This window comes from Emiliania huxleyi (genome assembly GCF_000372725.1).
Source record: "Emiliania huxleyi CCMP1516 chromosome Unknown EMIHUscaffold_18, whole genome shotgun sequence".
Taxonomy (NCBI): domain Eukaryota; phylum Haptophyta; order Isochrysidales; family Noelaerhabdaceae; genus Emiliania; species Emiliania huxleyi.
In genome coordinates, this window is record NW_005200784.1 from 949,754 (window position 1) to 968,361 (window position 18,608).

At 67.0% G+C, this 18,608-nt stretch overlaps 4 protein-coding genes across 4 annotated transcripts in view; 2 read left to right on the forward strand and 2 right to left on the reverse strand.

Annotated features, from left to right (window-relative positions):
- Positions 1-5,036: 5,036 nt before the first annotated feature.
- Positions 5,037-6,038, reverse strand: EMIHUDRAFT_99383 (hypothetical protein; the record flags this gene model as incomplete). The annotated part of the gene is made up of 2 exons (XM_005783532.1): positions 5,037-5,914; positions 5,948-6,038. The coding sequence occupies 2 exons, from the start codon at positions 6,036-6,038 to the stop codon at positions 5,037-5,039; spliced, it is 969 nt and encodes a 322-aa protein (XP_005783589.1).
- A 1,112-nt stretch (positions 6,039-7,150) lies between these two features.
- On the forward strand, positions 7,151-10,982 carry EMIHUDRAFT_203311 (hypothetical protein; the record flags this gene model as incomplete). The annotated part of the gene is made up of 10 exons (XM_005783533.1): positions 7,151-7,567; positions 7,859-7,945; positions 9,098-9,199; positions 9,530-9,601; positions 9,847-9,883; positions 9,961-9,997; positions 10,107-10,242; positions 10,308-10,381; positions 10,532-10,725; positions 10,864-10,982. The coding sequence occupies 10 exons, from the start codon at positions 7,151-7,153 to the stop codon at positions 10,980-10,982; spliced, it is 1,275 nt and encodes a 424-aa protein (XP_005783590.1).
- A 295-nt stretch (positions 10,983-11,277) lies between these two features.
- Positions 11,278-15,630, reverse strand: EMIHUDRAFT_99385 (hypothetical protein; the record flags this gene model as incomplete). Its single annotated transcript, XM_005783534.1, has 6 exons — positions 11,278-11,347; positions 11,392-11,819; positions 13,009-13,090; positions 13,605-13,852; positions 13,893-14,013; positions 14,486-15,630. The coding sequence occupies 6 exons, from the start codon at positions 15,628-15,630 to the stop codon at positions 11,278-11,280; spliced, it is 2,094 nt and encodes a 697-aa protein (XP_005783591.1).
- Positions 15,631-16,123: 493 nt separating this feature from the next.
- Positions 16,124-18,608, forward strand: part of EMIHUDRAFT_434428 (hypothetical protein) — a gene marked incomplete at its 3' end in the record, with an annotated part of 2,605 nt that continues 120 nt past the window's right edge. Inside the window, exons 1-6 of the mRNA XM_005783535.1 lie at positions 16,124-16,138; positions 16,395-16,525; positions 16,763-16,843; positions 17,285-17,739; positions 17,920-18,051; positions 18,262-18,608. The exon at positions 18,262-18,608 is cut by the window's right edge and continues 120 nt beyond it. Of these exons, the coding sequence (XP_005783592.1) occupies positions 17,414-17,739; positions 17,920-18,051; positions 18,262-18,608 (805 nt within the window). The remainder of the gene's footprint in view (positions 16,139-16,394; positions 16,526-16,762; positions 16,844-17,284; positions 17,740-17,919; positions 18,052-18,261) is intronic.

Consider the following 18,608-nt stretch of genomic DNA (forward strand, 5'->3'; position numbering starts at 1 on the left):
TGTCTCGAGCGGTGGATATCCTTTGGCCGCGTTGGGTAGCGAGGATTGGTGTAACCCGAGCCACGGAGGAGTGTTTTCTGACGGCCTACCGTCAGTCAGTGCACGGAGTTGCCGCTTCTCCGCTGCCTGCCCCGGCTAGTTCCCGAGGTCGTCGGGTGTGACCCCTGCGTCCCCCGAGACCTAGCGCGGGTGGATTGGAGGGGGGCTCGCTGCAGGGAAGGGCTGTGTAAGAAGCCGATCCCCGTAGTCTGCGCTTCGATGTTTGTTTGTTGCTATCTCCAGTTGAACATCAGCAATGCTGAAGAAGAAGAGAAGAAGAGTTTGTTGCAATGCTGTACAATGTCCTAAAAAATCAAAAAAATGTCCAGCACACATTTGCATTTGCAGCGGCTGCGTATCATCATCATTCATCAATCACACAAAACTAGTGGAAAGTCGTGATTTCTTGTTGGTTAATAAAAATCTCTCTCTCAAAACTATTGCTAAAAATCTCTCTCTCAATCACGCCACTCTTTGACTAACTAACACAACACTCTCATCACAACAACTCAACACATCTCTCTGACTGACCCTCCCTTGCGGACTTGTGACGGCCGGTGGCGTCCGGCACACGAAACTCTGCAGAGCTCTACATGTACACGGCTCTACACTCTATACAGCGCTCTGCACTCTACATCCTCTATAGATCTCTATCTAGAGAGAGATTTTTGTTGCTCTATCTACACCCTCCTCCCGCACGGGCCTTCCCTCCCGTACCTGCTTGCCCTCAACCATGCGTTGCCCGAGGAGGCGCAGGCGCGTGGTCTGCCTCTTTCAGTGCCAGTGCGCCCCTGGCCCGTTTCCTTTTTCCACGCGAATTCTGTGGAACACGTGGTGCTGTGGCTGAAGACGTTTCTTTTTGGCACAACATTGTACACTGGCTGGCGCACATAATAATCCAACAACAAAAGGCCCTTACAGTTACACCCCGAGACCGACACGTCTGACGTCTCCTCTGTGCTCTGACCTCTCGCGTCGCGTCGTGTGAATCTCCCCTCTCTTATAGTTACGTTACACGCGCGAACAGCCCTCGAGAAGGAAGCGAAAATGTGAGCTGGGTGGCTCTCAAAACCTTTTCTTTTTGCATGGTGGGAGATCAGCCGCCAAACTGTGGTGAGACCTCGATCACCTTGAAGTTTCGGCCCTTGAAGTTCTTGGACATCGACCTGCCAGTGGGCTTTACGAAGGTGAGCGGTGGGTAGAGCACCTCCTCCTCATCGGGAAAAGCAGAAAGGAACTGGATCGATGCCCCACGCTGCATGAACGTGTCGGTGCGGATCTTGAAGATCAGCGAGGTTGAGGCGTCAGAGTACGCGATGGCCACCTCCAACTTGGTTGTCGTCGACATTGGGGCGAGCTCAGTGCCCCCTTGCAGCATGAAATCCTTGGTTTCTTTGAGGCCGCGCATGCCGCGCCACAAGTCGAGGCGCGTCTCGCTCTTGCCCTCCTCTCCCGTGGGCCTAGCCGCGTCCTCTTCAGCCCCGACGGCGCGCAGCTTGGATATCGCGTCCCGCAGAAAGGCAATTGTGACTGGGAATGGGTGGGGGTCGGTGCGATTGGTGTCGCGCAGCGGGTTGTTGAGACCACGAAAGGCCCATGTGGTGTAGACGCGCAAGGCGATGACGTGTTCCTCCTTGAGATGTGCCGTGACAGAGCTTTGATGCGTCAGAAAGTCGGCGAGGCGCATGCCCTCACCGCACGGAGTGAGCCGGTCCGGTCGCACACCATTCTCGTCGCAGTCGCGTGCGTGGGGCGAGTTGGCAAAGAGCTTGGGAGACGAGCCCGCCGCCTCGTACATGACATAGTTGAGGCACTCGAGATAGACATCTGCTTCTTCGCCGCAGTAGCATTCAAACTCAGCACGGATGGCAGCCGTGCCCTTCGAGAGGCCTGCGTAGACGCGGTCCGGCGCCACTTTCATGTAGTGAATGAAGCCATAAGCTGCGTCCTGCGGCTTGCCGCTGATGAGCTCGCGCACCTCTCCAGTATACTTCACGCTGCCTTTGATTTTGCCGCTCAGCGCGACCGTGAACACGCTCTTCAGGTCCAACGGCTCGTCATTGTCCTTGACGAAGACGTCGATGTCGTGCTCGTGGCTGATGTACATCCTGGACTTAGGTCGCCAATACTTGCAGTACACGAAAAGTAGCAGCACGGCGAGGCCCATCACGCCGGCAATCGGTCCAATGATTGCACCGATCGTGGCGCTTGCCTGCGATCCCACCTCCCAGTACGGAGGGTAGGCCGGAGGTGACGGCGGGGACGGTGGCGGAGACAAGGGTGATGGTGGCGGCGATGACGGCGGTGGAAAGGGAGGCGGCGTTGAAGGAGGGGGGGCTGATGGAGGAGGTGAAGGTGGTGGCAACGGCGGTGATGGTGGCGACGGTGGCATCGGCGGAGAAGAGGGTGGGGACGGCCAGCATAGCAGCCAACCTCCGGAGGTCAGGCCGCCTGAATCAGCCTTCCATTTGATGACTCCGTCAGAGGTCACGACACCGCTAGGGCCCGTACTGCCGCAGTATCGTTTATTATTGACAATAATGTGATCAAGATTACAATCTGGTTGTCCGTTGTAAAAGTAAGGCATCTCAACATCGAAGTCGCGAACCTCAATTGGAACGGAGGGCACGTTCGAGATCGTGCACTCTTGATCGCCTCCGTCCCACGTGTCGTAAGGCTCCGGATAGTTTGGACTCTTGGCACAGACTCCGCCGTTAATGAGTGAGCATGGGCCAGTGACCGTGATTGATCCCGGCAGTGACGGTGGCGGCGACGGTGACGGAGGCGGCGACGGTGGCGTCTGCGAGTCAGCGGAGCATCCTGTGGTGCGGATAAATTCGGTTGGAGAGGAGCTGCAGTCGATCGTTCCCTCTTGGTTGCCACAGTACAGGCCACTGCTGACACACGGCCCTGTCGACGGAATGCTGGGTGGCAGCCACGGGCCGTGAGCGAAGCAGTTTGAGCACGACAATTGTTCAGCAGCTGCAGCGTCGTCAACAGCTGGTGGCAATGACGGAGGGTTTGACGGCGGCAGCCGCTGCGGTGGCGAAGGCGGCCCTCTCGGCACGCACTTGCAGACGGCGTCCGAGCTGGGCACCCCAAACTGGTCGCTGGGAAAGGGCTGTGTGCACGTCGCCCGCTGCTCCTCCTCTGACAGCTGCAAGAGGGCCAGATATCGAGAGTCAGGTAGGCTGCATGTCTCACCCTGCCAGTCGTCCCACTGCAGCGCGCAGCGCAGAAGCGTATGCTGCTGGTTGCTACAAAAAGAATGACAGTTCGTCTCTCCCATCGTCAGGATGACCGAGGCGCATCGCAGCGAAGGGTCCGAAGAGTAGTCGCAGTATTTGTCGCCATCAGTGCCAGTCCAGTCTATCGCGTCACATTCAATAAACGACCCTTCAACAGCCAGCAGGCCGAGGAAGAAGAAAAGTGCCTTCGAAGATGCGGCGGGAGAAGGCCGATAGCTGGGCATGGGCTGTGCTGCCACCGCAGACGGCAGCGAGTCGAGGTCTCGAGGAGATAGCGAGGTGACGACAAAGCAGGCGCTGCTTCTCTGGAGCCTGATGGGTGGCGGCGGATTGTGTGAGTTGCAACGGCGTGCTGCAAGGAGTGCGCGCCGCGCGCGCGGGTGTGTCGAGGCAACAGGTTCGAGGGGGTGTGGCGATGCTGTCCTTTGCGTTCAGTTACGCATCCGATCTCGTGCAGCTCGCGTGGGGCAGTGGCGGTGAACCTTCTTTTCTAGACGGCTAGGATTGAGAGCAGCCTCGCTCTCAATCCTAGAAGTCGAAGGATTGTGAGCAGCACTCCTCGCAAGCGTAGCATCTCTGTACGATTGCTAGCACCCACGCTCGCAATCCTACATCTTCTAGGACTAAGTAAGAGCAGCTCCGCTCCCAAGGTGACTGGTGACGCCTACGACTACTACCAGCGCGCTCGCAATCCGAGCAAAGTCTAGGATTGCGAGCAGCTTTGCTCACAATCCGAGCAACATGCCTCCGATTGCGAGCAGTAGCGCTCGCAATCCTAGAACTTTCGCCGATTGCGAGCGACACCGCCCACAGTCCTACGACTTCTAGGATTGCGAGCGGGTCCCCTCGCAATCGGTGCGATCACTGTTTGGATTGTGAGGAGACCCTCCCGGCGCGCTCACTCACAAGCGCTCGCGGCTGGAGCGATTGGGAGCGCCCTCTGTGCGCGTGCTAGCAATCCTTGGATCTTGGGTACGATTGTGAGCGCCGCCGCTCATAGTCCTACAAGATGTAGGATTGCGAGCGCTACTCGTGCTCGCAATCGGAGGCATGTTGCTCGGATTGCGAGCAGTGCTGCTCGCAATCCTAGACTTTGCTCGGATTGCGAGCGCGCTGGTAGTAGTCGTAGGCGTCACCAGTCACCTTGGGAGCGGAGCTGCTCTTAGTCCTAGAAGATGTAGGATTGCGAGCGTGGGTGCTAGCAATCGTACAGAGATGCTACGATTGCGAGGAGTGCTGCTCACAATCCTTCGACTTCTAGGATTGAGAGCGAGGCTGCTCTCAATCCAAGCCGTCTAGAAAAGAAGGTTCACCGGCAGTGGCTGTCGGTCGCTCCTCTAAAGGGCCCGCGATTTCTTGCAGAGACGATCGCTGGGCACGCACTCCGGCGGTACGGCGATGCTCCCGAGCAACACACCTCCTGCCGCATCGATCGGTGCAGCTGCGAGGTGCAGCAAGAGCACGTCGTTCCTGCCTCTGATGCCACTCTCGCGGCTTGTGCGTCACTCGCGCATGCACCATGCTCTCCAGGAGCTATGGCGGGCGCGTGTGTGGGGCTGTAGCCTGTGTTTGGCCGGTTCTGAACCGTTTACTATCAGTACCATGCCTGGGCCACAAGAATCGCACACGGGGAGCGGCTCAGGGGCCCAGTAAGCCGCGGAATCGCCAAATGTCACAACCCATGCCACCCAGGGCTGGACCTAGTCCCCTCTTCTCCACTTCACTTGTACTGCACCGCACGTATATCGACTAGGCACTCGCCGAGACGCCGCCCGCTTTGCCCTCCGTCCGCTCGGCCGCCCGCGCCAGCCCGCCCCACAGCGTGCACACGTAGGTGATGACGGACTTCTCGTCGGGCAGCGGGTAGTTCCGGGCCATGTCGCCCTCGTCGAGCAGCTGCGGCACGCCCGCCAGCTCGTCCGCTAGCCGAAAGGCGTGCGCACAGGCGCTGCGGACCTCGGGTGCGCGGAGTCGCGACCCCTCCCCGGCACACGCGCTGGACGCGAGCACGCTGGCATCGACCGCCTCTGGGAAGTAGGTGCGGAGGATCGCGAGAAAGGCGCGGCCGTCCGCAAAGGAGCGGCTCCAGTCGATGATGTGCACCGTCGGGTCGCTCTGCGCCGCCGCCGTCTCGGCCCATTTAAGCATGTGACGCATGTCGAGCTGCTCGACGGCGGGCGGACGAGGCAGGCGCAGGGCGGCGGCGCTCACGGTCCCGCTGCCAGCCCGCCGCCCGCCCCTCGCCGGCGCTCTGGGCGCGTGGGCAGCGCAGTAACGCACATCGGTGGAGGGGTCGTGATACCAGCCCGCCTCGAGCGAGACGCCGCAAGTGCCGCAGCGAGGCAGGCACTGCGGGTGGAACTCAGCGCCCGCTGCCTTCATCGCCTGGCCAATGAGCGGCTGGCTGCAGAAGTGGCAAGCGCGCGCGGGCGCCGTGAAACAGCCGCGATGGTAGGCGCAGCCGCCGTGCTCCACAAAGCCCGCCGCCCGGTCGACAAAGGCGCCGCCGCAACCGGCGCACTTGAAGCACTCGGGGTGGTAGGCGCCGCCCATGGCGCTGATGGTGCGGCCCTGCACCGGCTTGCCGCAGCCCTTGCACGCCGGAAGGCCGGTCCTCTGGTCAGAGGCTCGTCCCGGACTAGGACCTACAGGTGCCTGACCGGAGCCGGAGGTGCAATTCGGCAGGCTCGGGCGGCCCTTGCAGTGGCACAGCCGGGCGGGCTCGCCGCAGCTGGAGCAAAATTTAGACATGGACTCGGTGTCGACCACCAGCCCGACGCTCACTACAAGTGGCGCCTTGCTCGCAATTGCCACGTGTCGACGTACGTCCTTCCTCACTGTCTCCCTTAGGCCGAGTCTGGCTGCCGGGGGCGCCGGTGACATTCTACGCGGGGAATTTCCCTTAGTTTTATCGCGCGCTTCGATGTTGCAATCAATGCTGTATGTAGCAATGTCCATCAGCACACACACACACACAATTGCTGCAGCTGAGAAGAAGAAAAAATCTCTCTCTCTGTGCAGCTGCGTATCATCACGCCACACTCTCTCTCTGACTGACTCAACAACTCTCACAACAACTCAACACATCTCTCTGACTGACCCTCCCTCGCGGACTTGTGACGCCACAGTGACGGCCGGTGGCGTATGGCACACGGAACTCTCTCTGCAGAGCTCTATCTACACTCTCAGCTCACCTGCCGGGCCTTTTCCCTCCCTTGCTTGCTTGCCCTCGGCCGCTCGCGGCTTCTCTCTTCCTCTCTGCGTAGGAGGCAGGCAGGCGGCAGATTGGTATTGCTAAAAATCTCTCTCAGAAGAGATCCTACCCTGCGTGGTCTGCCTCTTTCAGTGCCAGTGCGCACCAGTCCCGTGAGCCGCATTCCAGGTAGCGAATTCTTCTTTTGCACGACATTAGGCATGTGTTAGTGCCAGTGCGCGCCAGAAAGAAAGAAAGAAAGAAAACAGACAACCCAAGGGAGGGATGGGAGGACGGCACGCCGCCACCACACAGGGATTTTAAGGAGAGGTGTGTGATGCGCTAGCCGTCGCCCACCCTAGGGAGTCTGCCTCTTCCTATCTCTCTTCGCAGTCTCTCGCCGCTTCTCGCTGCAGCCTTCATGCCACCTCGCGGCCGTCCCACTGCCGGTTCTCGCGGCTAATGGGTAAAATTCTTCTTTTGTGTGTGCCAGTCCGCGCCAGTCTGCGCCCTTGTCGTGCCAGTGTGCTGTGAGAGAGGCTTGTATCTTAAGAATTCTTCTTTTGCGAGGCTAGCTCCTGCCTGCCGACCGTTGACGGTGCCTTTCCCTGCGGCGATGGAATCGGAGTCCAGAGCGATAAGTCGAAGTCCGATAAGTCGAAATCACAGCATGACCGCCAGACTCGCCAGACTCCGCGAGGTTCGCAAGCAGGAGCGCTACATCGCGGCCGCCACCCGCGAGAGCTTCCGCGCTGCCGTGGGGGAGCGTCGAGCGGCGCTGCGGAGCGAGGCGGTGGTGCCGCCTGCGCCAGTCTCGGACGGCTACGCCGCTGTGGCGTTTGAGCACGCGAGCGCGAGCCTCGGCATTGCGCACGGCGCCGCGCGCGCCGAGCGGCACGAGATCGGTCAAGAGGCGGCCGCCGAGGCCGCGTCGTGGAGGGAGGGCCGGGCGCGAGCAGAGATGCGGCAGGCTTGTGCCGACTACGACCGCGTCGTGCACGGCGCGGTGGACCGGGCGAGCCGCGCGGCCGCCTCGGGCCGACGGGAGCACGTGGCTCGCGTGGAGGCCGCGCGCAGCGCGGCCGCAGTCGCGAGCGCCCGCTCGGACGACGCAAGGCGCCACGAGGACGAGCAGCGGCAGGCGGCGGCCGCGGCGGAGAGGGCGGCCGCGGCGCAGCCTCCTCCGCCGAGCGCGCAGGCTCGCGCCGGCTTCGAGACGACGCGGACGCACTGCTGCGCCGCGCCGCCGAGCCGGCCGGCGCGGCCGCAGGCTCCGCCAGCGCCGGCTGCCGTGCCGCCGCCGCCTCCGGCGCAGCAGCCCGTGGCCCGCCGAGGCGCCGGCTTGCTGGCGGGCGGCGGGGCGGTCGAGGTGATCCAGGAGAACGCCCTCATCTACACCGACCGCGGCGGCGGCTCGCAGCGCCAGTCGGGCGCCGCTCGCGCCACGGCGCAGCGGCACGCCTCCGTGGCTCCGTCTCGCGGCGCGGGCGGCGCGAGGGTGCGGTACGAGAACGACGGCCCGACGGCGACGGAGCTCGGCAGGGAGGCGGAGCGGCGGCGGCAGCAGCTGGCGGCGGAGGCGCGCCTCGCGAGGGGCAAGGCCGAGGCGCGGCGGGTCGCCCGCGGAGAGGAGGCCACCTCACGCCTCCGAGCCGACGCGGCTGCCGAGTGCGTCCGGCAGGAGCTCGCCGCGCTGCAGTCCGCCGAGCGGGCGCACAAGGCGGCGAGGGCCGCCCTGCCGCGCCCGCCGCCGCCCCCGCTGTGGGATGCCGCGCCGGCACGCAGCGCGCCCCGCAAGGCCGCAACGAGCATGGGCTCTGTCCTGTGCTCGGCCGCTGCGGCGGCAGCAGAGGCGAGCCGGCCGCACCTTGCTGGCCAGCCGCACCTTGCTGGCCGGCCGCCCCTCTCGGCCGCCGCGGCGGCGGGAGCTGTGGAGGGTGGCGCCGAAGCAGCGCGCGAGCAGCACCCGCAGCCGTGCCGCCGCTGCTGGACGGCGGGGCAGCCTTCCTGCGGCGCGGACACAGAGGAGCGGCTTGCCTCGGGGGACGCGCCGCGGCGGGGCGAGGAGGCGCGGCAGGGCGAGGAGGCGGGGCGGGGCGACGAGGCGGGGCGGGGCGAGGAGGCGCGCGGCGCGGAGTGGGCTGCGGCGTGGGAGGTGCCGCGGCCGGCCCGGAGCGCGCGATCGGGTGCGGAGCTGCTGGGCGCCGGCTGCGGTGCGGAGGAGGGAGGGCCGCTTCCGGCGCGGGAGTCGCGGCTCGCGTTTCTCGAGCGGCAGCGCCGCGCCGACACGGCCCCTCGCTCTTCGCCACCCCGCCGGACGGCCCAGGCCTCAGCCGGCGCTCGCGGCCAGAGCAGCAGCAGCCACGGGGCTGGGGCTGCGGCGGCGGCGGCGGCGACCGCCGCAGAGGGGGCAGCAGCCGCGCCGGCCCCGGCCGCCGCACCGGCCGCTCCACCCTGTGGCGAGTCGGACGAGGCGGTGGCGGCGCTGCACCGGCTCGGGTGGTTTGTGGCCGAGGGGTGCACCGAGGGGTTGCAGGCTCCGGAGAGGGGGGCGCCGCCGCCGGACCCGGCGCTGGCCGGCGACGGCGACGCTTGCGCGCGACGGGGCGAGGACAAGGAGAACCCTCGCGCGAAGATGCTCAACCTGCTCGCCGCCGCGCTGCCAAAGGCCGACGGCGACGCGGAGGAGCGAGGCGGAGACGTCGCTTCTCGGGAGCGGGTGCCGGAGCAGCCGCCGGCGGGTCGGCCGTGGCTGCAGCCGCGCGCCGCGTCTGCCCCGGGGCGACAGCGCCAACATCGCTCGGCGAGCCCTCCGTCGGCCCGCGAGCAGAGGCACGGCGCGGAGAGGCCGGCCGGCAGGCAGCCGCACGCGACGATGGGGCCTCCTCCTGCCCGCAAGCCTCCTGCCCGCAAGCCACCTGCCCGCAAGCCACCTGCCCGCAAGCCGGCCGAAGGTGAGCGGCAGCGGCCGGAGGCGAGGGGGAGGGAGGCGGCCCGTGGCGGGGCGCCTGCCCCTTCCAGCCGGCCGCGCGCGCCTGCCCGCCGGCAGCTGGCTGGCTCGCCGCTCGAGGAGGAGGACTCCGCGGGAGAGCGGGAGGCGGCGACGCTCACGGCGGCGCCGGTGCCTCGCTCGGAGGAGAGCCCTCACCCCTCTCGCCTCGAGCTCGCCGCTGCGCGAGCCGCCTCCGTGCCTCCGCCCGCCCGCTCGCGCGTCGGCGTGGCGAGTGCGGCTGCTCTGCCGCCTCCGTCGGCCGCCCGCACAGCCTCGGGGGCCGCAGAGGCGCTCTGGGAGCCGCGCCGGGCGCCGGAGGAGGGTCCCCTCCCCGGCCAGGGCGGCTGCTTGCCCGGCCCGGCCCCTTCCCGCAGGGACGCGAGCTGCGGCCCGCCGCCGCGTCCGGCGGCGGTCGACGCGGCAGCCGCGCGCACCCTCCTCCTCTCGCGCACAAAACTACACCCTCACCGCCGCGCTGTGCGGAATAGGCGACGTCGTGCTCGGACCCGCCTGGGAGCGGCGATGGTGGCCGGGGAGGCGGCGCATTCCCCGCAGCAGCCCCCGCCTCGTCGTCGTCGCTGGAGGGGCCTCCGCACCCGCGGCAGCCGGCTCGGTCGGGCTGCTGCGCGCCGAGCTGCCCTCGGGGCTACCCTCAGCCCGCTGGCTTCTCCTCCTCGTCCGACGCGTCTGGCGCGTTCCCCCTCCCGTCCTCCGTCGCCACGGCCGACGGCTTGTCCGCCGGCGGAGGCAGCGAGGCGCCGCTCGATTCGGTCGCGCGCGCCCGCCCGCGGTGCCTCGCCGGAGGGGGATGAGCAGGCGAGTCGGCGACCGTTAGGTCTCGTCGGGCGAAGCGTCCCTCAGCGACCTCCTCGAGGAGCTGCGCCGTTCGAGGCCGCACCCCTTCCGCACGTGCTTGAGAGCCGCAGAGACGCGTGCACCAGCGCCATCGCTGCGCCATAGGCCGTTCCTCTCGTCGCGCCCGCCCGCCGCCGCCGCGCCCGCTCCCGCGGCGGCGCGCGGTCACGCGTTGCCGCTCTCGCACACGGGCTTGCGCTGCAGCTTTGCGGGCGACGACGAGGCGGAGCTCGACCGCTTGATGGCCGGGGGAGTCGCCACGGCGAGCGACGACTTCGACTTTCTCGACGCCGATGACCCGCTGCGGCCCCTCTCCCCCGACACCGCCGCGATGCTCGGCCTGCAGCCTGGCTGCGGCCTGCTCGAGGCCACCGCCCCCCTCCTCCCGTCCCGTCCCTGTCCGCCTACACCTTGACTTTTATCTCCCACAGGCTGTCGAGAAGCTCGCCGGTGGTGCGTCGGGGTACAGCGCCGCTGCTCCGGCCCCGCCGCCGACCAACGCGCCGCCCGCACCGATCCCTCGCCCCACGGCCGAGGCTCGCTGCTAGAGAGTGCCCCCCGGGGGGCGCGGTTGCGGCGGGAGGCTGGCGACAGCACGAGGGGCGCCGACATAACCGAGGACGTGCAGCGGTGGCTCGGAGCGTTAGCGCTCTGAGCCACGGCCTGCTGCGGCCTGTGGCCGGCTCGATTCCGGCACGGGGCCCGCAGCGCTGTCACGTGTCAGTCCTCTCTCTCTTCTGCTCACCTATTCACAGCGGTATCACGCTGCATGTGAGGCGGGTCCCCGCGCAGACAAACTCCGATCTCCCTCTCTTAAAATACGCGCGCTCGAACCTCGCGGAAAATAGCAGAGCCCTCTCGCCCCTGCCTCGAGAGGGAAGATAGGAAGCGAACATGATAAATGTGAGTTGGGTGGCTCTCAAAACCTTTTCTTTTTGCATGTTGGGAGATCAGCCGCCAAAGTGTGGTGAGACCTCGATCACCTTGAAGTTTCGGCCCTTGAAGTTCTTGGACAACGACCTGCCAGTGGGCTTTACGAAGGTGAGCGGTGGGCGGTAGAGCACCTCTCCTCCTCATCGGGAAAAGCAGAAAGGAACTGGATCGATGCCCCACGCTGCATGAACGTGTCGGTGCGGATCTTGAAGATCAGCGAGGTTGAGGCGTCAGAGTACGCGATGGCCACCTCCAACTTGGTTGTCGTCGACATTGGGGCGAGCTCAGTGCCCCCTTGCAGCATGAAATCCTTGGTTTCTTTGAGGCCGCGCATGCCGCGCCACAAGTCGAGGCGCGTCTCGCTCTTGCCCTCCTCTAGCGTGGGCCTAGCCGCGTCCTCTTCAGCCCCGACGGCGCGCAGCTTGGATATCGCGTCCCGCAGAAAGGCAATTGTGACCGGGAATGGGTGGGGGCGGCCGCGATTGGTGTCGCGCAGCGGGTTGTTGAGACCACGAAAGGCCCATGTGGTGTAGACGCGCAAGGCGATGACATGTTCCTCCTTTGAGATGTGCCGTGACAGAGCTTCGATGCGTCAGAAAGTCGGCGAGGCGCATGCCCTCACCGCTGAGTGAGCCGGTCCGCTGAGGGAGGGTGTAGAGGATGTAGAGTGTAGAGCGCTGTAGAGCTGTAGAGATGTAGAGCGCTCTGGAGCGCTGTAGAGCTGTAGAGCTCTACATCCGGCGCGTGACGATGTGAGTCGCCTGTAGAGCGATGTAGAGCGCGATTTTGTTGTACTGTCCAAGTCTAAAGTCTGCCCAGGTTGTCAGGGACACGATGCATCCCGGCGTGAACACGCCGATCTGACAAAATCCCGAGTGCCTACCGCACGCGCCGCGTCGCGGTGCGTGCGGTAGGCTTTGTTTGAAGTTAAAAGTCGAATCAGAGCGCCGTTGGCGCTGTCCCTCGTTTGCCTCCCACGGACCGCCCGTCCGGCACCGCTCCGGGACGCACGCCGGCGAAGCACAATCAAGCTGCTGTACGGCCCCGGCATCGCCTTCCCAGGCTTAGCTAGACTGAGAGATATTGTGGATATGATTGGTTTCTACAATATATACATTGACACTGAACCTCCCAGAGCTCGTCCCGGTCCGTCACGGCCATCCTCGGCCTCCGGAGGGCCCCCGGCCGCGGCGCGGTGCGGCGGCGTCACAAAGCCGACCACAGAGCACCGGGACGCGGTCGGGCGATCTGAGGCCCAACTAGGCGTATGCATTGCCCATCCAGGGCTATCACCTGGACCTATCAACAGGCGCCTGCGGCGCCGTGCTCAGGAGCTGCTGCTCCAACCTGTTCACACTTTCATAGTGGACAGTAGAGTTTGTTGTAGAGGCTCTACAGCCAAACCGCCGGGAAGGCAGTGACTCAAAGAGGTCGAGCCGCGCTAATGGGGTGTCTCCGAGCTTACTGGAGCTCTGATGGACGGCCCTGACTATCACTGACACACAGAGAGTCACTCCGACGGCACACAACACCCTATAACTGCGTCATGACCAGCCTGCCATGCGTCGCCGGTGCCGCATTCATCGCAGTGCTTCTTTAGCAGGCGGTGGACTGTCGTATGCGAGGACGGTCGCATTTGCGCGAGGCGAGGCGAGCATTGCTGCGCGTTGCATGCGCCATGACTCGCGCCAGCGCGTGCGGGAGCTCCTGGCTGAGCGTTGAGTCCCCAGGCGAGTTGCGCTGGCCACTATCGCTACGCCGAGCCGAGCTGACGCGCCGAGGCGCGCCGGCCAGTCGCAGCCGTGAGGCATGCCATAGCAGCAGAGGCACCTGCCACCCATTGGGCGGGCAGACAGAAGGCCAGGGCAGCACTGGCAAGTGCAACGCGCCTCATGTCGGAGAGCGACCGTGCCTCGTTCGGCGCTTGTAGAGCGCCTCTACATCGCTCTACAGGCGACTCACATCGTCACGCGGCGAATGTAGAGCTCTACAGCTCTACAGCACTCTACATCTCTACAGCTCTACAGCGCTCTACACTCTACATCCTCTACACCCTTCGTCCCTTCCTCAGCCGGTCCAGTCGCACACCATTCTCGTCGCAGTCGCGTGCGTGGGGCGAGTGGCAAAGAGCTTGGGCGACGAGCCCGCCGCCTCGTACATGACATAGTTGAGGCACTCGAGATAGACATCTGCTTCTTCGCCGCGGTAGCATTCAAACTCAGCACGGATGGCAGCCGTGCCCTTCGAGAGGCCGGCCGGCGTAGACGCGGTCCGGCGCCACTTTCATGTAGTGAAGGAAGCCATAAGCTGCGTCCTGCGGCTTGCCGCTGATGAGGTCGCGCACCTCTCCAGCGTATACTTCACGCTGCCTTTGACTTTGCCGCTCAGCGCGACCGTGAACACGCTCTTGAGGTCCAACGGCTCGTCATTGTCCTTGACGAAGACGTCGATGTCGTGCTCGTGGCTGATGTACATCCTGGACTTAGGTCGCCAGTACTTGCAGTACACGAAAAGTAGCAGCACGGCGAGACCCATCACGCCGGCAATCGGTCCAATGACTGCACCGATTGTGGCGCTTGCCTGCGATCCCACCTCCCAGTACGGAGGGTAGGCCGGAGGTGACGGCGGGGACGGTGGCGGAGACAAGGGTGATGGTGGCGGCGATGACGGCGGTGGAAAGGGAGGCGGCGTTGAAGGAGGGGGGGCTGAATGGAGGAGGTGAAGGTGGCGGCGATGGCGGTGATGGTGGCGACCTTGGCATCGGCGGAGAAGAGGGTGGGGACGGCCAGCATAGCAACCAGCCCCCCGAGGTCAGAACACCGGAGTAAAAAGCCATTCCGTTCCACCTGATTTTATCCCGTCGGCGGCGGATTCACACGACGCGACGCGAGAGAGACGTGTCGGTCTCGCGGTGTGTGGGGTGTAACTAGGCCGTTATTTATGTGCGCCAGCCAGTGTACATAGTTGTGCAAAAAAGAAACGTGGCTCTTCAGCCACAGCAGCTTCTGTACACCGCCAGCGTCCGCCGCACGAACGCGTCCAGCCCAAACTCTGCCGCGGCTCGCACGCCAACCTCTCCGCGCGCCAACCGCTCGGCGGACCCCATCCGGCTCGCCTCGCGGATCGCGGCGCCGAGGCCTACAGACGCCGCCGCGAGTGGTTGGGGGCCCGCGCCCCGGGCGGCGAGCCCGGCCCGGGCGGCGGGCGGAGCCCTGGGCGTCGCACGGCGCGACGAGGAAGAGCGGCCCCACCAGCAGCACGCCGCGCGGGAGGAGCGTCGGGGGAAGCCCGTGCTCCACGGCGGCGCGCAGCACGGCGGCGCCAACCTCCGAGGCGGCGCCGTGGTGGAAGGTTGCGCACAAGCGGCCGGCGGCGAGCGCCTCCACGACCACTCGCCCGAACGCCTCTGGCCGGCGGGACGGGACCGCGACCAGGTCGGCGGCGGCGTAGGCGGCGCTGAGGGCGCCGTGCGGACGCAACTCGAAGCGCAGCCGCCCCGGCCGCCTCGCGTTGGCTGCCCGCGCCGCCGCGTCCATCGCGTCGCGGAGCCGCCGCTCGTAGCACGAGCGCCACGCCGACGCGGAGGGGCCGAGCGGAGGCGGCTCTGCCGTGGCGGGCGAGAGACGCCCTCGGGCGAGCTGAGCCGGCCTCGCACCGATCAGGGCGACCTCGAGCGCCGGCACGCCGTCGCCCTCCGCCAGCGCGTGCGCCGCGGCGGAAGCGAGGAGGTCGTGGCCCTTGGACGGCGACAGCCTGCCCGGGAGCAGCACGCGGAAGCTTCCCGCCGTGGGAGCCGGAAGCGCGAGAGGCGGCTCTGGAGCGCCCTCGTCTCGCCGCGCCTCGCGTGCGCTCCGGACGCCGCGGTGGATGGCTTCGGCGTCCGCGCGCACCGCGCTGCCGAAGCTCGCCCGCACGGCGTCACGGAGCGCGGCGCTTGGGAAGATGAGTCCGTCGGCGGCCAGCAGCGCCGCATACCACAGCCGCTTGAGCGGGGAAGAGGTGTCGTAGTAACCGTGCCATGTGTAGACATACCGCACGCGTCGCAGGCCAAGCGTTCTGCACAGTCCGCGCGCGATCGCGGCGCTAACGCCGAGGGCTCGTGAGTGGGCGTGAAGCACGTCCACGCTGAGCCGGCGCGTCCACGCCGATATGACGAGAGGGTTGATTAGCAGCACGCTTAGCGGGTCACGACGTGCGAGCGTGGACCAGCGCTTCGCTGCAGTCCCGAGCGACGCTTCGAGAGGGCCGCCGGCACTGGCGACAGCCGAGGTGGCGGGCCGGGCGGCGCACAGGTCCAGCACGCCGCGCTCGACGCCGCCGACGTGCAGCGAGGGCAGTAGGTGCAGCACCAGCGGCTCGCTGGAGGCCATCGCAGCAGCTCACGCGGCAGAGTGAGCGGCAGCGAGAGGAGAGAGAGAGAGAGAGAGACACGCTCAGCGCCTACAACTGTACCCGGGTACCCACGCGAGAAAGAAACGCGGCGGTCAACGCTGGGGCTGGGTCGAGGACGAATGATCTTTTTTTTCATTTTTTTGTTTTTTCGAGGACGGATGGAGGCGACCCCTGCAGGATTTTGCAAAGAGCTGGGAAAGAGTCCCCACCTTGCTCCTTGCGGAACAAGCAAGCAAGCAAGGGTCTTGGGAGGATGCCATTCGGGGAAGGGGAGAAGGGGTGCGGGGCACACAGCGCGACACGGAGAGGGGGTGGGCAGGATCAACCACACAGGATCACCCACACAGGACAGTGGGAGAACAAAATGTCTTGAAAGGACGACGGGCAGCCGAATCTCATGCAAATTCGCGGGAAAATTCTTTTGGCGGCCTTGAAACGAACGAGAGAGACCTGCGGCCGGCGTCCGTCGCTCTCCACGCGCTGCTGGTGCGCAGCGTGCGCCGTTCTGCACTCGGGCACACCACCGCTCCACTCTCCGCTCTCCTCCAGCCGCACAGAGCCCAACCAGACCCCCCGACGGTCGGCGTTGAGCGTCGTTGAGCAGTGCCACGAGAGGCAGCAGCGTCTCGCCCGTGTGCCGCAGCCGCGTGTGAGTTGCGATGGGAGCCTCCCGACCGGCCTCCCGCGCACACTCGCACTTGGCAGCCTCGAGCCTCACCACGCCCGCTGCACACTGCCTCAGGCACCTTCGCTCCCGCCACCGCGCCGCCGCTCCAGTGCTCCTGCCACCGCCGCAGCCCTCCGCATCGCGTTTCCGCCACCCTTTGACCGAGGCCGTGCGCTAGGCCGGCGTGCAGCTACAGGTGCGCGGCGGCGCGCGGCGCACCACCGCCGCGCTCTCACTCCTCATCCCGGCCAGCTCTCCCCTCTTTCCGTCCCGCAGCTCCCCCGTCACCTCGCGATATCTCCCTCCCTCCCTCCCTCCCTCTCTCGGAGCCTCTCGGCAGGCCTCCGTCCCTCCGCCCCGCCCCTTCCTCCGCCGACCGCGCACTGCGCCATCCCCGCCGCCGTCGGCCTCACACCAGGTCTCATCGGCGCTCTCTGCCGTAGGTTGCGCGCCGCTGCAGGGCGGGCTGCGCGGCTCGTCGCTCGTGCGTCAGGCGCGGCCGCGGCGCTCTCGCCTCTGCCGAGGCGCGCTAGCTGCTCGTCTCGCCGCTCTCCCCCCTCTCTCGCACTCCCCTCCGCACTCTTCCCATTCGCGCCACGCCGCGGCGTCGCCACCGCACCGCCCTCTCTCGCCCTCACTGCGCGCTCCTCACCTCGCGATATCTCCCTCCCTCCCTCCCTCCCTCTCTCGGAGCCTCTCGGCAGGCCTCTGTCCCTCCGCCCCGCCCCTTCCTCCGCCGACCGCGCACCGCGCCATCCCCGCCGCCGTCGGCCTCACACCAGGTCTCATCGGCGCTCTCTGCCGTAGGTTGCGCGCCGCTGCAGGGCGGGCTGCGCGGCTCGTCGCTCGTGGGTGAGGCGCGGCCGCGGCGCTCTCGCTTCTGCTGAGGCGCGCTAGCTGCTCGCCTCGCCGATCTCCCCCCTCTGTCGCACCTCTCTCCGCACTCCTCGGCGGCAGCCCCGCAGGCTCGGGTCGCTGCAACCTCGAGTCGGGTTGGAGCGGATGGGCGGCGCGGGGGCCAGCGTCGGCGGCGCCGCCCCGCCGCCGCCTCGACTCCTCCTCCTCCTCCGTCGCTGTCTACATCTTTCGACGGCATGCGCCGCCTCGCAGGGCGCGTCCAGAGCAGCTCGGGCGGCGCTGCTGCGGCGGGGGCGGATGGCGCGGTCGCCGCGCCGCTCATCGGTGAGCCGGCGCTCCCGCGCGGCGCTCCGGTGGCCGGCGGCGTGTTTCGCCGCTGCGGAGGGCGTTGTCGTCGCGAGGGGCGGGCCCACGGCGGCGGAGGCGCTGCGCTGACGGCCGCTGACGGCGGCGGTGAGGGCCCAAGCGCCGGCCGAAGAAGCGTTGCCGCGATTGCCGTGGCGTGCCGCCTGGCGGGCCCGGCGAGCGGTCCCCGCCGGTCGGGGCTGCCAGCGCTGCACGGTGCGAGCCGCAACTCCCGCCCCCCGCCACCTCTCGCCCCTCCCCCAGCCCTCTCCCTCGGCCCCGCCTCTCGCCCCGCCCGGGACTCTCCCCACGCCGCCTCTCCGCCACCCGCCAGCCATCCCCGCCCCCGCCACCTCGGCCCTAGCGCACACGCACCCGCACGCGTCCCTGCCGCAGACTGGCGCGGCGACAAGGCGATCGAGGCCGAGCATATGCGCTGGAGGCGACGGCCTCGACTTGCGCGCGATCGGCGCCTCGCTCCTCTCGGCTCGGCAACGATACGCGGCGCGCCAGCGTCGGCCCGCTCAAGGCTGCCCCGCACACACCCCTCTCGCCGTCGCCTCCTCCCTCCTTCCCCCACCCTCCCCCTCCGCCCCCCTCCCCCTCTCCCGCGGGGCGCGGCGCCCCCCCTCATCCCGCAGCCCTCGCGCCCCTCTCCTCTCCGCGCGGTCACCGTCACCGCCACCGTCACCGTCACCGTCTCACCGTCTCGCCTCTCCCCCTGCCCCTCTCGCCGCAGGCCGCTGCACGGCGCTCGCCAGCGGCGCCGCGACGCGAGCGCTCTCGCCCCTCCCCCCCCTCCACCACCGCTAGGGCCGACGGACGCCCCGCGCCTGCGTCCATCCCCCGCCGCCATGAGCCGAGGCTCATGGCGGCGCCTCGAGAGAGCCGCCGCGCGGCGCGGTCGCCGGTCCGGCGCAGAGACCGGGCGCCGGTCTCCGGAGCCGGGGGGCCGCCGTGGGGCGAGGAGGGCGGAGGGGCGCGGCGGGGCCCGCCCAGCGGTGGGAGGGGCCGCGGCGGGGGCGTCCCGGTCCCGTGCACCGAGGCGGGGCGGCGGGGTGTGGTGCGGCGAGGTCGGTGTGCCGT